Genomic DNA, 15,832 nt, shown 5'->3' with positions numbered 1-15,832 from the left:
CAGTACATTGGGTACGTAATTGGTGATGGACATGTTGCACCACCAGCAGCTAAGGTTCAGGTTATAAGTGATCTTCCCAGACCTAAAAGTAGGAAAGAGCTACAAAGATTTTTGGGAATGGTAGGTTATTACAGGAGATTTGTTCTTAACTTTCTATTCTTGTATCACCACTTACAGACCTACTGAAAAAGGGAGTTAAATTTGTCTGGACCGATAACTGTGAATCCTCTTTCAACAAACTTAAAGCTATTCTAGTCAGCCAGTGCTTGCTACTCCAAATTTTGCTAAGCCTTTTAAGATGGCTGTTGATGCAAGTGATACAGGAGCTGGGGCTGTTTTGCTGCAAGAGGATGATCAGGGTATTGAACACCCTTTATCTTATTACAGTAAGAAGTTCACTCCACCTCAAAAGAACTACTCAACTATTGAAAAAGAGCTTTTGGCCTTGATTTTGGGTTTACAGCATTTTTCATTTTATTTGTGTTCTGGTTTTGACCCCATAGTCATTTATACCGATCATAACCCACTGAAATTCCTTAGTAAGTTTAAAGATAAAAATCAGAGATTGACAAGATGGAGTTTACTTCTTCAGGAGTATTCATTAGACATACATGTCAAGGGGAAAGAAAATGTTATTGCAGATTGCTTATCTAGACTTTAGACAGATTGTTTTAGAGTAATAAGAAATTTCCTTTGTAAATTTCTTTTTCTTTGTGGGGAGGTGTTACATAGCCTATGATTTCATCATCCTTTGTGTAATTTTAATGCACAGTATGCTGCATGTTTGATCACGAGCGTGTTCTGCCTCAGTCCCCCCCTTCTACCGTTATAGTAGAGTAAGTCGTCCTTTCTGTTGTTCAGAGCGGGATTGTCAACTCTTTGTCCCCATGGCTTCATTTGCGCGTCCTTCTTACAAGTTGTATCAAGCACTGCCGGCGCCTATAAAATGAGCTCAGTCTCTACATTAATTGCCACTTAGATCTACTCCTCATTTTGTTCACATTTCTGTCCTCCCCTGTACAGTTATTGTTGTGAGTGCTCAGGAAGTCTCCAACCATCTAGCAGCTGTGTAATTTGAGTATAACTGTCGTTGCATTTTTTCTTGTGCTGTGTAGCATAGGGTTAATTCTTAGGCCTAGTGGGGTAATTAATTTGTAATTTATGTAGGGTTCTTATTGTCAGCCATCATTAATATTATTTTGTATCTGTAATAATTTATCTTACATTAACTGATACCCAGTGTATTTTCATTTTATCAGGGCTGACTTAGATAAATTTACTCTTGCTAATTTCGTGTCAATAGAGGCTATTGCAGTTATATATTTAACCAGTTTTTTGCCATTACATTATCCTTACGAGTCCTGAATGTTTTGTTTTTAGTTTGAGCATTAAAATTTAACATGTAATTTTACCTAACTCTTTTGTTTTGAACCTGGAACTTTACGGGACAGTAATGACTTTTAGTTTTCTCACTTAAAGTGTACATTATCTTTCTCTGTTCCGTAACAATATATATATATATATATATATATATATATATATATATATATAGAGAGAGAGAGAGAGAGAGAGAGAGAGAGAGAGAGAGAGAGAGAGAGAGACAGTATATATATAGAGAGAGAGAGAGAGAGAGAATATATATATATATATATATATATATATATATATATATATATATAGAGAGAGAGAGAGAGAGAGAGAGAGAGAGAGAGTGTGTATATATATATATATATATATATATATATATATATATATATATATATATACAAGATCGAACTCTCCAAAACGGTTTGAGAGCAACTGTGACATAGCAACAGCCCAAAAATCATTAGCATATAACTCTACTTAAAATCAAAAACATCTGAATCACTCTGTCAATTTAAAATTGCTAGAGACCTTGCAAGAGCTGTAATAAATCTCCCAAAATTAAACCTTCTTCATAATCTACCATCAGAACTACTTAACAACCCTAATGACAATAGAATATTCTGATCAACTCTCAAATCTTTCAATAATAACTTTACCAAATCATCATCCATTCCCCCACTAAAATCTTCAGATGGCAACATTATAAATGACTCGCGTGGGAAAGCAGATATCTTTGCCAGTACATTTGCCAGAAATTCTGCCATAGACGAAGTCAGCTAGAACGTTCCAGTATTTGAACTTGACTTTCCTGAAAATGTTCCACTTAAAATGCATACAAGATACGTAAAATCCATCCTAGACAATTTACCTACCAACAAAGCTCCAGGCCCAGATGGAATTCCTCCAGTGGTTTTTAAAAAGTTTTCCTCAGAACTTGCCTCTGTTCTAGCTAAATTATTCAGGCTATGCATGTGTACTTCTTCATTCTCTAATTAATGGAAAGAAGCCAATATCCACGTTATTACAAAGGAAGGAAGTTTCTCTGACCCTCTGATTACAGACCAATAACTGTCACAACTCTTGGTAAAGTATTAGAAATTTTAATAAAACATCTTGACTCTAACAACTTAATTAGTGATAGACAATATGGTTTTTGCCACGAAAGATCCACCATTGACATATTCAAAATCCTGATTCATACTATCCATCAATCAATCGACGTACATGGAGAAGCTCATGCACTAGCCCTTGATATTTCTATAGCTTTCGACAGAGTATGACACCGTTCCCTGCTGTCCAACTTCCCTTGTTATGGACTAATGTCTTTTATTCCTCTGCTTTCCTCATATCTCAGCAATAGATAAGTAGGAGTAAAAGTAGCTTATGTATATTTCAATTTCCACTCAGTTAACACTGGCGTGCCACAGGGATCAGTTCTGGCACCAACCCTATTCCTGGTTCATATTAATGATCTTTTATCTGTCACCCACAGTCCCATCCATTCATATGAAGATGACTCAACACTTCACAGTTCATTCATACTCAAACACCCATTTACAAAGTCGAATATCTCTTACTATCAACACATTAAAGTCATCTCCATAAATCAAGACTTATCTATAATCAATGAATGAAGACAAAACAACCTTGTCTGATTTAATGCTAGTAAAACCAAATATATTCAATTTACTAATAGACAGATATTGACAGATTCGTATATTAGCTTCAGTGATACTAATATATCCATCACCAAAAGTATTGAAATTCTTGGCGTCTCACTTAACAGTGCCCTCAGCTGGACCTTTCATATCAGATCACTTGCTAAAACCGCTTCAAAGAATCTTGGATTATTGTACAGAGTCTGTAACGTCTTCACTGACGAGCAGTTAGCTATAATTTATAAGAGTCATGTGCACTCTCAGCTTGAATATTGCTCACACTTGTGGAATGGATGTGGAGAGGTAACATTAAAACAACTAGACAAAATTCAGAACAGAGTTGTTGGAACTATAAATAACCATGCTATTATAAAAAAAATCTACCTCCTCTACAAGTGAGAAGGTATGTTGCCTCCCTTGCATTATTTTACAGATATTTTTATGGCAATTGCTCAGACGAAGTTGCGTCCATTGTGCCACCTCTCCATGCCTTCCCTCGTGCTACACGGGCATCTGGTAGCGCTCAAGACTGGAATGTCACTCAGCCATGTTGCAGAACTTGTGCCTATCAGAATTCTTTTATTCCACGAACTGTGCCTCTCTGGAACTCGCTTCCCCAGAGTTGTTTCTCTCCAAACTTCAACCTACAGCTGTTCAAGTCCAACTGTTACAGATATTTTAAGAATGGAGGACACCAGTTATCTAGTGTATGGATTTTTTTTTTTTACTCATGTTTTTTCTTCCTTTGTTGTGTTATTAAAGTATATATATATATATATATATATATATATATATATATATATATATATATATATATATATATATATATATATATATATATATATATATATATATATATATATATATATAAAGAATTAAATGACAAACACATGTTCGGACTGCAGAAATTAGAAATCACAGTAAGGCCAGCCATGTCCCTCCCGTGTTGCTTGCTGTTCATACTCCCAGTTTTAATGCTCTATGATCTGAACTGAACAGCATTCATCGAGGTCATAGCAGCACTAGATGCTTTACCCCAGGTCAGCAGAGCACTCTCCAGCAGGGGTCCTATATGTGCTTTGCACAGGATCTCCTTAGTTACTTTTCAGCATGGTACCTTTAAATTCTTGGGAAAATAATCGGACTTATGGGACCTTTGAAGGTACTCTACGTCTCCCACATCTTCGATAAGTGCCAAATGTTCTCGCACTGAGCAATTTCAGTTATTCCGACAGTTCACTGACTTGATTTGCAGGACAAGAATCGGTTTATAGTTATTTAAACCCGTGCTCGCATATTTATGCTTTGATTGGCGTGCGCGTGTGGACTTGGACAAACGTTCACCTAGGACTGAGAAAGTGGAAAGGTTAAAATGATTCAATTTTGAAAACAATCCGTCAAAGGCCATGGGCAAGGTTCAAGTCTGTCTGGTGTGTGTGAGCGTTAACCAATAAGCCAAACAGTCTAGATCCGACTTTAACCACATTTGGTGGAACAGTCGAGGGTCAGGCAAGGACAAACCTATCGCTTTTCTTATAATAACTGATTACAGGGCAAGGTCAACTTTAATAGCTTTCATCCGATTTCGAGCAAATTTGGTAGAAGAATTGAGGATAAGGCAAGAATAAAAAGACTTTTTTTTTTTTTTTTTTACAGTCAAACTGTAGGTAACAAAGAAGGATAAACACCAAGGTCACTAGGTACAGTCAATTCAAACGATTTTGTTCTGATTTGAGCCAAACTTGGTGGATGGGTTATGAGTCAGAAAAGAACGAATGGGTTCAGTTTGGGGACAATCGGTCAAAAATAAGATTACTGGGGGTATCTCTGTGTGAAAAATAAATAAATAAATAACTAAAACCGTTTCGACCTGATTTGAGTCAAACCTGGTGGATGAGTTGAGGATAACCCATAAGATTAAACTATTGTTTACAAGAACAATAAAACAGAGGTCAAGGTAATATGAAATTTATGCTTCATTAGCTTTTATTTGCAACAGACTAAGAGTTGTGGAGTGGTTCAGGGACAGGCAGGGATAAAGCCCCAGTCCCAGTGTGGTGATTTATTCACTGAACCACAATGATCTGGCATTCGTGGAGAAAATCGCTTTGAACGTTCTGATAATTTTTAGTTCTTTCTTGTTCTGTTAAACTTTCCTTGCTCATCGTGCAGATTGGCTCGATTCACGGAGGCACTACGACAGTTTTGAAATGTTCAAAATTATTGTTATGCCGCACCTATTTAATCACATTTGCCCATTGTTGTTGTGTATTTGCGTGTAGTCCTTCTTTGCAGCTCTTTGCAATTCTTTGTGAATCATACCACTTCATTATTAAGGTCGCCGCTTCTATTGTGGTTCTGGTTCAATTTCTGCCACGAGGAGAGAAGACAAAGAACGATGGTAGGACGACCTGAGTCGATGCGTAGTGAGGAAGAACAACTGTCGTTGGTAACTGCAGAGAGCAGAGAAGATTAAGAATGAACGGCTATGTGACAAAGGAATGAGGCATAAGGAGTTACAGTAGCTGTATGAGATAAAGAAGGAATCAAGTAGGTAACAGAATGAATGCATAACGACCATGATGATGCAGAACGGTATATAACGATGCAAGTAGACCCAGGACGATTTTGGGTACGAGGGGTGGTATATAAGAAGGGCTCGATTCTCCTTGAAGTCAGTTATTAGAGTGGTTCAACACCATGTGGTTCTTAAACTCACTGTGTGTCCTGTGGGTTGTCATCCTCATCCCTCTTCAGAGATTACAAGTAGCACACGAACTCTTGCAGGTATGTTACATTAAATTGTTAAGAATAATATATAACATGTTAGCCCAGTACTTTTGTACCACTGACAGCTAGGTCTCTCAGACCTAGCTCTCTACATATTTGTTGCTAAATAAAATGTGTTCTCCTTTTGTGGGTCCACTTACAGAATGTTCAGAACAACCATGTTGTGGCTCGCCTGGTCCGACGTCAACATTGAGCACGACAGAGTCCACAGAGAAGATTTTAGGTGTGACAGTGGCTGCTGAGGAGACCTATGTACGAGATGTATGAGCAGCTGATGGGTGAACTTGAGCGTCAAAACATGGCAAGCATCAGGAATTTCATCAGGATGGAACTGGCCAGGTTCTACGAGATCCTAAACAAACTGGGTGACTGCATCACGAAACATGACACCTGGTACATAAAAACAATTGAACCTGGCCTTAAGCTGTCCAGCTTTACCCCCACGGCCTCCCTTGGATCCTCCTTTTGGCACTCTGAAAGAAGAAACTGGAAGAAGAGGCAAGGAAACTCGAAGCAGACAGGAGAGTAGATGTGATACGTAGGAAATGTTCTCAAGGACTGGCAAAGCACCATGGAAATGTGCAGTAATTACAGCCTCCGAACAATTCGTACTGCATCGTTCTGACACGTTCCATTTCTTTCTGGTTCGTTCTAGTTAGTTGTGCTTCCATTCTCCATCTACCTGTTCCATTGCGTTTTGTAACACTTCGTTATACATTTTCGCCTACTTCATGTTACTTCACCTTACATGTCACACTGCCTTGTTCTAGTTCTTTCAACGTCGACATTATTCTCTGTGCTTCGAGTATATTTGCCTACATTCGTTGCTAAATCGAGCTGATTCGCAAATATTGTCATGTTGATTCGTTCCTCAACCAGATCTGGTAATCCCGGTGCCATTTTTAAGAATTATCTTCTGAACAGAGACTGATCTTTATTTTCCCAATACTTTTGTCTACACTCATTCTGGTTCTGAGTTTTATCTACATCTATAACTTTCCTCAAGTACAAAAAGTATTTCTTTAACATCAAGGAAACTTGCTCTCATATCATTCCGTTCAGTCTCTCTTTTGCATCTCATCATCTTGCATGTTCTAGTATTTACTTTCAGCTTCCTCATTCCAGAAACGTTTCCAGATTCAAAAACTGCTTAACCCCTTAACCACGGGACGTCACTTTCGTGATGCTCGGACACAATGGATCATGCCGCGGGTCGTCACTTTTGTGATTCTGTGTTATTTCGAATTCTCCTGGGCTTACAAGTGGTGGCTTGTATCAACTATCAGTACTGCCAATGTCCAACAATAGTCAACACTCCTAATATCATCTGTACTCCCATCCATTGTTGACAATTTAGCCATTTTTCCCCGTTCTTGACTCCCCTCCCTACCACCCCTCCATTACCCTCTCCTCTTGCCTGCCCGGCCACGCTGCACTGCGCAAATCTTCCCCGGAATTTTCGACTGATTTCTTCCATTGAAATAAACCCTATGCCCTATTCTTATACAAAATAATATATACAAAAAGAAATAAGGTAAGTGATAGTGCCATACACCTGGAATTGGCTAATTATCACCTGACAACCCCTCACGTGCACTCATTCACTAATTTCCCCTGGTAATTTCCCCTTGAAATATGCCATATAATTTATTCTCGTAATAAAAATATATATAAGACAGGAAGGGAGAAGCCTAAATGATATTTACATTCACCTGGAGCTACCTATTTTTTTTTATGTATTGTCGAGATTTCCTACCAGTCATTTCATAGCATGTAAATTAGCAGCTGTCACCCTATTGACAATGTCAACCCTTGCCTGCCCATATACGCCGCGCCATTCAGTTCCTTGTCATCCTCTGAGGTGAAACTATGTCGCACTCGCGCCCCACCATTTCCACTGCTTCTGCGCCCATTGCAAAGGGCCCTGTGACCTCTACCCCTAGAGAAACTTATGTGGGAAGCAGTAAAGGACTAGGTGACTCAGCAGTGGAATGTGAACTGACAGAATTATCAATGATAACGATGGATTGTGACTTTGTTCCTTCGGGTGAATCGTGTGATGAGCCTGGGGAGGAAATCGTAACAGAATCTCCTAGTACGAGTGCTTCAGTGTCCCAAGTTATCCCTAGCTCTAACAGAAAGGAGCCTTTAGTGCAGGAAGGGAAGGAATTTGGGAAGGGAGTGAAAACGCGGCGGGTTAGCCCTGGAACAATGGCCCTGCATGACCCAGCCCACCATGAGTCCCAAGGTGAATCACCTCCCCACTCCCCCAGCCCCACTTCACTAATTTCTTCCTCATCTTCAGCAGAATTTTCTCTTGAGTCTTTGTCGTCGGAGTCTCCACCAGCACCTACAGTGAAGGCAGGCCGTAGGGGAAGAGGTAAATCCCTGACATGTAAAAGTAGAGTAGCAAGTAGGGTAAGGGCTGCTAGTGCTACACGGCAACCTAGGGTCAGTGAGAATGACCTTGAAACAGCCCAGTCTGCCTCACAGCCACCCTCCACCCTCACCCACCATTCACCGCCATTACAGGGAATTCTGGACGCCTTCGTGTAAATGGAAAGTTCTGATTTCGTCCCTGAACATCTTCATTCCGACGAGAGTTCCTCAGGGATACAGCCTGCCTTCACTCTTGACGAGGATGCTGAGTGTGTGGACTTCCTCTTGGTCTTCCTCGATGACGAAGTCATGCAGCACATATGTAATGAGACAAACATGTACGAATCGCAACGTGCTGCAAGTGGTGCAGGTGAAGCGAAGATGCAACAGTGGACCGTGCTGGGAGTGCAGAAGCTGTATGTGTTCTTCGCCCTCATGCTTCTCATGCCACATTCAAAGAAGCATGAGTTGGAAGAACACTGGTCCATGGACCTCTTACTACCCTCACCCACTTTCAATAAGTACATGTCCAGAGATCACGTCTGGAACATCATGGGAAACCTGCACTTCGCCAACAACGATGTACCTTCCCAGACCGACCCACTCTGGAAGATCCAGGAGATTCTGAGCAGAATGAAGGATAAGTTTATGTCATTCTTCCACCCATTTCAGAAGGTTGTCATAGACGAGTCCTTGGTTTTGTTCAGAGGACGTCTTAGGTTTGTACAGTACATTCCAAGCAAACGCCATCACTTTGGAATCAAGTTCTTTGTATTGTGTGACTGTAAGATGGGGTACATCCTTGACTTCATCATCTATTCAGCCAGCACTGTCGATATGGACAGAACATACTCCCTTGGCTTCTTAGACTGTGTAGTGAAAGTGCTGCTTGAAAGGTATTTTGGTGGGAATCATGTGCTGTATACTGACAACTACTATACAGCACCGAAACTCGCTAAATACCTTTCAGAGCACGGCATCGGCTCCTGCAGCACTGTGACGAGCAATCGTACCAACTTCCTCAAATTCCCCGAGGCAGGAAACTTGCAGCGAGGAGACGTGCACCTACACAAGTCTGAGAAGATGCTGGCAATACTGTGGCATGACAAGAGGGTCGTGCACATGCTCACCACCGTACACAAGGGGGAACTGAAAGACAATGGGAAGGTCGACCGTAGGACAGGCGAACCTGTGAGGAAACCTGATGCTGTCATCAACTATTATATCAACATGTGGCTGGTGGACAAGTCCGACATGATGATTGGAGAGATCGACTGCCCCAGGAAGAATACTAGGTGGTACAGAACATTCTTCTGCATCTCACTGACATGACCATGCTGAACGCCTTCGTCCTGTACAAGATGAAGGTAAAGCCACCCAAATCCTTCTCCCTGAGGTTGTTCGCCAAGACTTGTGTTCAGCAGCTGCTTGAGAGATATGGTAGGGTGACAGCAGCAGATCCAAGGCGCCATTCTGTTAGACTTCCTGACACTTGAGCAGAGGGCATACATGGATCGGCACAGACTGGTGCAAATGGCTGCCACAACCAAGAGGAAGGCTGCGATCTGCAAGTGCCAGGTGTGTGCTCATACCACCAGACGCACACCTGAGCACAAACTCACCTCTTGGCAGTGCGCTGAGTGCCAGGTTCCCCTCTGCATTACCTGTATATTTGATTACCACAGCCTGAAGCAGTCCTAAAAGTGCAAGGGGAAAATGTAAATAATGTGTAAATAGCAAGTGAAAGCAATGGATGTAAATATGATGGAACAGTGTAATATAGCTTTATAAGTTACTGCAAGTGACAGTGCATAACATAGTGTAAGTAAAATAGAAGTGTAAATATTGAAAATACAATAGAAAATGTAAATAGAAATGTAAATAATTAGTAATATAAGAATAAGAGAAAAAATACTTGAAGTTATGACAGTGAAAGTGAAACCTTGGATCTCTACGTATTTTACTGAAAGAGAAATGGAATGCCCACAATGACAATAAACTACAATTACTGAAGGAAACTTATGGATAATTACTGCAGATATATATAAGTGTTATATAGTAGTAGGAATATAAAGTGTGAGTGTTTTTCTGAGTAATAAATGACAGAATACCAGCGGGGAACGAGCGCAAGTGGGAAGCTCGTACAAACTCGTAATTTTCATTGCTTTCACAGTATTTTTTTTTTTTGGAGTATGGATTCCAAACTATTTGAAAATCATAGAATAGTGTTTCTAATGATAATATCAGGCTGTGGTAATCATATTACGGGGTGTCGGTAAGTGTAAAATGGAGCCTTCGTTACCCAACTTCGGAAGTCCCCATAAGTCCTACGGTACTCGATGAAGGCTCAACAAACATCCCAGGAGAAAGCTGAAGATATGTGCCATATGCATATTTAATTACAATATTCTAGGACTAATAACTGATTTTTGGCAAATATTTTTAAAAAGTCAGTCGGAGCGCAAATATCCTTGCAGGACACGCAAGGAGAGCAAAAACAGCCCTGCGGTGTAGGGGTTAAGTTTACCTACTGAGTCTGCCACCCTTGTATCACCGACAGACAAAAGCTGGTTTACTTCCCAGTCCTCTCCCCCCCCCTCCCCCTTCCTGCATTGGTCAGACTAGATTGACCTCCAGGTGTCCACATTTATACCTCTCTTACAATCCCGTTAATGAACAGACTGAGCAACAAAGTAAACATCACACATCCCCCTTAGACTATTCACATTTTTATTCTCCAGCCTCATACGTGTCCCACTACTTTGGTAAACTTGACTATTTAAAGCATCCCTCCCACCTCGTACATTAACAACAGTTGCTAACGGGAATCTCAAACAGCTGTGTCATGAGGCTTCTCCAGATCCATAAGAGTTTTTTTTTTTTTTTTTTTACGTGTCTAACTCTGGGCAAAGGCTTCAGGGCCTATTTCTCAGGGCCTGTGACCTATCCCAAGGCCCAGTAGTCCTCCTGCACCTCCACATGTCACCACTTCGGCGCTAACACCCACCGTCCATACTGAATACATGCTAGGGCTGTCTCATACAGGACTGGTGTATTGGTATTAGCGGGGGTATTTTTACGACATGTCGGCGGGTCATCTGGTAGATCAGGAAAGTCTGCTTTTTAGGAAATTCAAATCCTTAAACTGTTCCCTGCTCCAGCCGGGATTCGATCCTGGGTCCATTAGGACCGTGGGCCGCCTCTCTACCGATTCAGCCACCGCCTCCCCAAACAGATACCTAACATCTCTACATATTATTACCATAAATTCATGATATCAGGAACCTGATTCACACACATCTGTCTCCCACACCAAAGCCTCCCTGTTCCTCCCCAAAACTCGTACAGTATAGTGCACTACTCATTCATCACAATTTCATACACCTTACTGCATCATATAAGCTCAACGAAATGATACCTCCAGAATTCAAACATGTTCTCTTTGTACCTTTGTCTTTATACTGCGACACAATACTTCCACTGAAGGGTGGTGGAGTGACTATTGTTGACTGGTTAGTAAGATTATTGAATGTGTGCTTTGAGAAAGGTATGGTGCCAATTGACTGGGCAAGTGCTTGTGTGGTCCCGTTGTATAAAGGCAAGGGTGATAAGTATGAATGTACTAGCTTTAGGGGTATAAGTCTGTTGAGTGTTGTAGGTAGAGTGTATGGTAGAGTGTTAATTATGAGAGTTAGAGAGGGTACAGAGGGAGTGATTAGTGATGAGCAGTGTGGCTTCAGGAGAGGGAGGGGATGCATTGATCAGGTGTTTGCTGTGAGACAAGTGTGTGAAAAGTATTTAGCGAAAGGCAAGGATGTGTTTTGGGCATTTATTGATTTAGAGAAAGCGTATGATAGAATTGATAGGGAGGCTTTGTGGACTGTTTTAAGATTGTATGGACTTGATGGTAGGTTGCTAAAAGGGATGAAAAGTTTTTATGTAAATAGTAGAGCGTGTGTAAGAGTGGGAAATTCTGTGAGTGATTGGTTTCCCGTGAGAGTGGGGCTGCGACAGGGATGTGTGATGTCGCCTTGGTTGTTTAATATTTACATGGATGGTGTTGTAAGGGAGGTGAATGCAAGAGTTTTAGGTGGTCTGAGTCTGGTAAATGTTGATGGAGGAGAGTGGAATCTGAAGCAGCTGCTGTTTGCAGATGATACTGCACTGGTGACTCATTCAGAGGAGAGATTGAGACAGTTGGTAGAGGAGTTTGGAAGGGTGTGTGAAAGGAGGAAATTGAAAGTAAATGAGAATAAGAGTAAAGTGATGAAGTGTACGAGGTTGATAGATGGTAGGGGGATGAATATAGTTTTGAATGGTGAGATGCTTGAGGAGGTAGATTGTTTTAAATATCTAGGGTCACATGTTGCTGTGGATGGAAGAATAGATGCAGAAGTGAAGTATAGAATAAATGAAGTAGGAAAGGTGCTGGGAGGAATGAAAAAAGTGTTTAAATGTCGTTCGCTTAGAATGGATGTAAAGAGAAGGCTGTATGAGGGTGTTGTGGTACCGACTGCGTTATATGGGGCTGAAACATGGAATATGGGTGTAGCAGAGAGGAAAAGTTTGAATGTAATGGAGATGAGATGTCTGAGGAGTATGTGTGGAGTGACGCGTATGGATCGAGTGCGAAATGATGAAGTGCGAAGGAGAACTGGAGTTGTTCGGGAGATGGCTGGTAGAGTTGAGCAGAGGGTGTTGCAATGGTTTGGGCATATGGAGAGAATGGATAATGAGCGATTGGTGAAAAAGATAACTAGATCTGATGTGAGAGGTGTAAGACTGAGAGGAAGACCACGAATAGGATGGATGGACAGTGTGAAGAGAGCGCTGGATGCGAGAGGGATGTCCGTTGAGCAAGGAAGAGTGGCTGTGCGTGACAGAAATAAATGGGGAGAAATTGTGAATGAATAAGTGATGACGCAGCCCTGAGGGGATATTCTCCCGCATTTGGTCTGATCAGCTAGTCAGGTCAGGTGCGGGTAAGGGGATGGGTCTGTTATGATGTGGCAGGGGTAAACCAGTTCTGCTGTCGGGCCCTGCTGTGGATGTCACTGCTTGCATTGCGCAGTTGACCCTTGTGCGGTGTGATGCGGTGAGGATCTGTCCGTTCTCCCCTTTGGGGCTAAGATGCGAATGAATGTGTTTGAATGGATGAGTAAATGGAGAGTGAGTCGTCCTGTCTCGGCTACCTCCCTTTCCTTGGGGGAAGCAGCCTAGGTATATAGATAGATAGATAGATGATTTATTTTCAACATATTTCTTGATCCACGCTAGCTTTTCGACCATACGTTAATAAAATATATAAGGCTTCATAACACACTGTAACAGACTGATTATGCAACGCCTCCAAACTAAGTAATCTGTTTCCGGTAATCTGGTGTTCACAAATGGGCAGATAGAGTTTCCTCAGCACCTGAGTGCAATTAAGCTAATACCATATCTGCATTATCAGATCTCTCTCTCTCTCTCTTTCTCTCTCTCTCTCTCTCTCTCTCTCTCTCTCTCTCTTTGCACAATGCAATATAAAATTACCTTCATCCATAGAGGCTAGATTCATGAGGTGATTAGATTCATTGCAGGAGTAAGTCCATGTGGAAAATTGGTCCATGGAGAATATATCCCAGAGGAAAAAGGCCCAAGGAGGAACATAGGTCTATCTATCTATCTATCTATAGCCCGACGCCCTAATCCCGCAAAGGGTGGCCACAGACAAATCGCCTCCAAGTCGCTCTGTCACCCACCATTTGACTACCCTCACCCCAACTGACTCCCCCCTCCCTCATATACCTCTCAACTCCATCCCTCCACCTCATCCTCGGTCTACCCCTCCCTCTCCCTCCCTCCACCTCACCTACATACACCCTCTTGGTCAGTCGTTCATTCTCCATTCTCTCCACATGCCCAAACCACCTCAGTGTACTTCTCCTAATCTTCTCAACCACATCCACATCCACCCCACAACGTTCCTTCACTTCTTCATTCGTCAACCTGTCCCTCCATGTCACTCCACATGCTCCTCTCAAGCAACTCATTTCCACTGCTCTCACTCTTGACTTGTTCCCCTCTTGCAAGGTCCACGCCTCGCTTCCATACGTCAGGGTAGGGATCACAATACTATCATGCAGTGACTCCTTAACTTCCATACTCACCTCCCTATTTCTCATCACTGCTTTCAGTGAACCAACAACCTTCCTTCCCTGCTGTACCCTTTCATGCACTTCATCCCCCAAAGTTCCATCCTTACTCATCACACAACCCAAGTATTTGAATGCACTCACATTCTCCATATCCTCACCATCCCACCTCACTCTACATTCTGTGACTTCATACCTCTCAAACACCATTACTTTACTTTTGTTTACATTAACTTTCAGCTTCCTCCTCCTACACACTGTCCCAAATTCATTCACCAAACCTTGCAACTCCCATTCATCTTCATTCAACAATACTGTATCATCAGCAAACAGATCTTCCAAATCTCACCCTCATTCATTAGAGCCACCCCCACATCCACTGCCCTACCTGGCACCTCCCTTACAACCCCATCCATGTATATATTAAACAGCCCTGGAGACATCACACAACCCTGTTTCAGTCCTACATTGAGATCAAAGAACTCACAACTCACCATCCACTCGCACCGTAGCCCTAGCTCCTTCGTACATACTCTTCACAGCACTCAGCAATTTCCCTTCCACTCCATATATTCTCAATACCTTCCACATACCTTGCCTATCTATTCTGTCATAAGCTTTCTCCAAGTCCATGAAGGCAACATACACTTTCTTTCCCTTCTCTAGATACTTCTCCACTAAACATCGTAGAACAAATATCTGATCTACACACCCTTTTCCCTTCCTAAATCCCCCTTGTTCTTCTCCAACTAGCTCCTCTGTCATATACCTAACCCTATCAATGAGTATTCTATCATATATTTTACCAGTCACACAAAGAAGGCAAATACCCCTTTGGTTACCACATACTTCTCTCTCCCATTTTCCTTTGTATAAAGGAACAATTATACCTGATTTCCAGTCCTCTGGAACCCTTCCCTCTCCCCAAACCAATCTACACAACTTCCATATCCACTCCACAACAATCTCACCCCCATACCTCAGCATTTCACCACCCACTCCGTCAATTCCTGGGGCCTTTCCCAACTTGATCTTCTTCATTGCTTCCACTACTTCCGCCCTACTGATCTCTTCCTCCCTCCTCTCATCTCTTCTTCTCCCCACCATTCCCCAACCACTTATACTCACACTGCTTTCACTTTCTAAATTCAACAAATCCTCAAAGTGCTCCTTCCATCTCAATTCTTTCTCTTCTCCACCAACGATCTATTATTCATATCTTTCACTCCCCTACTATTTCAAATTTCACACTGCCTTACTTTCTTTACCTCTTTCCAAAACAATTTCTTACTCTCCCTCCATTTCACACTCAGATTCCTCCCAAACTCTTCATCCACTTTCTTCTTACTCTCCTTCACCAGCCTCTTCACCTCCCTTCTCCTGCTTACATATACCTCTCTCTTCTCTCTCTCATCTTCTCTCCTACCTCTGCTCACTAACCATTCACTATATGCCTTCTTTTGTTCCACAGCTCGTTTCACCTCATCATTCCACCATGCT

At 41.8% G+C, this 15,832-nt stretch overlaps 1 protein-coding gene across 1 annotated transcript in view; it reads right to left on the bottom strand.

The window, feature by feature from the left end:
- Positions 1-6,006, bottom strand: part of LOC145409354 (uncharacterized) — a 309,085-nt gene extending 303,079 nt beyond the window's left edge. The window contains exon 1 of the mRNA XM_080279823.1: positions 5,957-6,006. Coding sequence (XP_080135949.1) covers positions 5,957-6,006 — 50 coding nt within the window. The remainder of the gene's footprint in view (positions 1-5,956) is intronic.
- Between the last annotated feature and the right edge of the window lie 9,826 nt (positions 6,007-15,832).

This window comes from Coenobita brevimanus, chromosome 80 (genome assembly GCF_032717465.1).
Source record: "Coenobita brevimanus isolate Jiangsu-jjx chromosome 80, ASM3271746v2, whole genome shotgun sequence".
NCBI lineage: Eukaryota > Metazoa > Arthropoda > Malacostraca > Decapoda > Coenobitidae > Coenobita > Coenobita brevimanus.
Note: the sequence above shows the minus strand (reverse complement) of the source record. Positions and strands in the feature narration are given on the sequence as shown.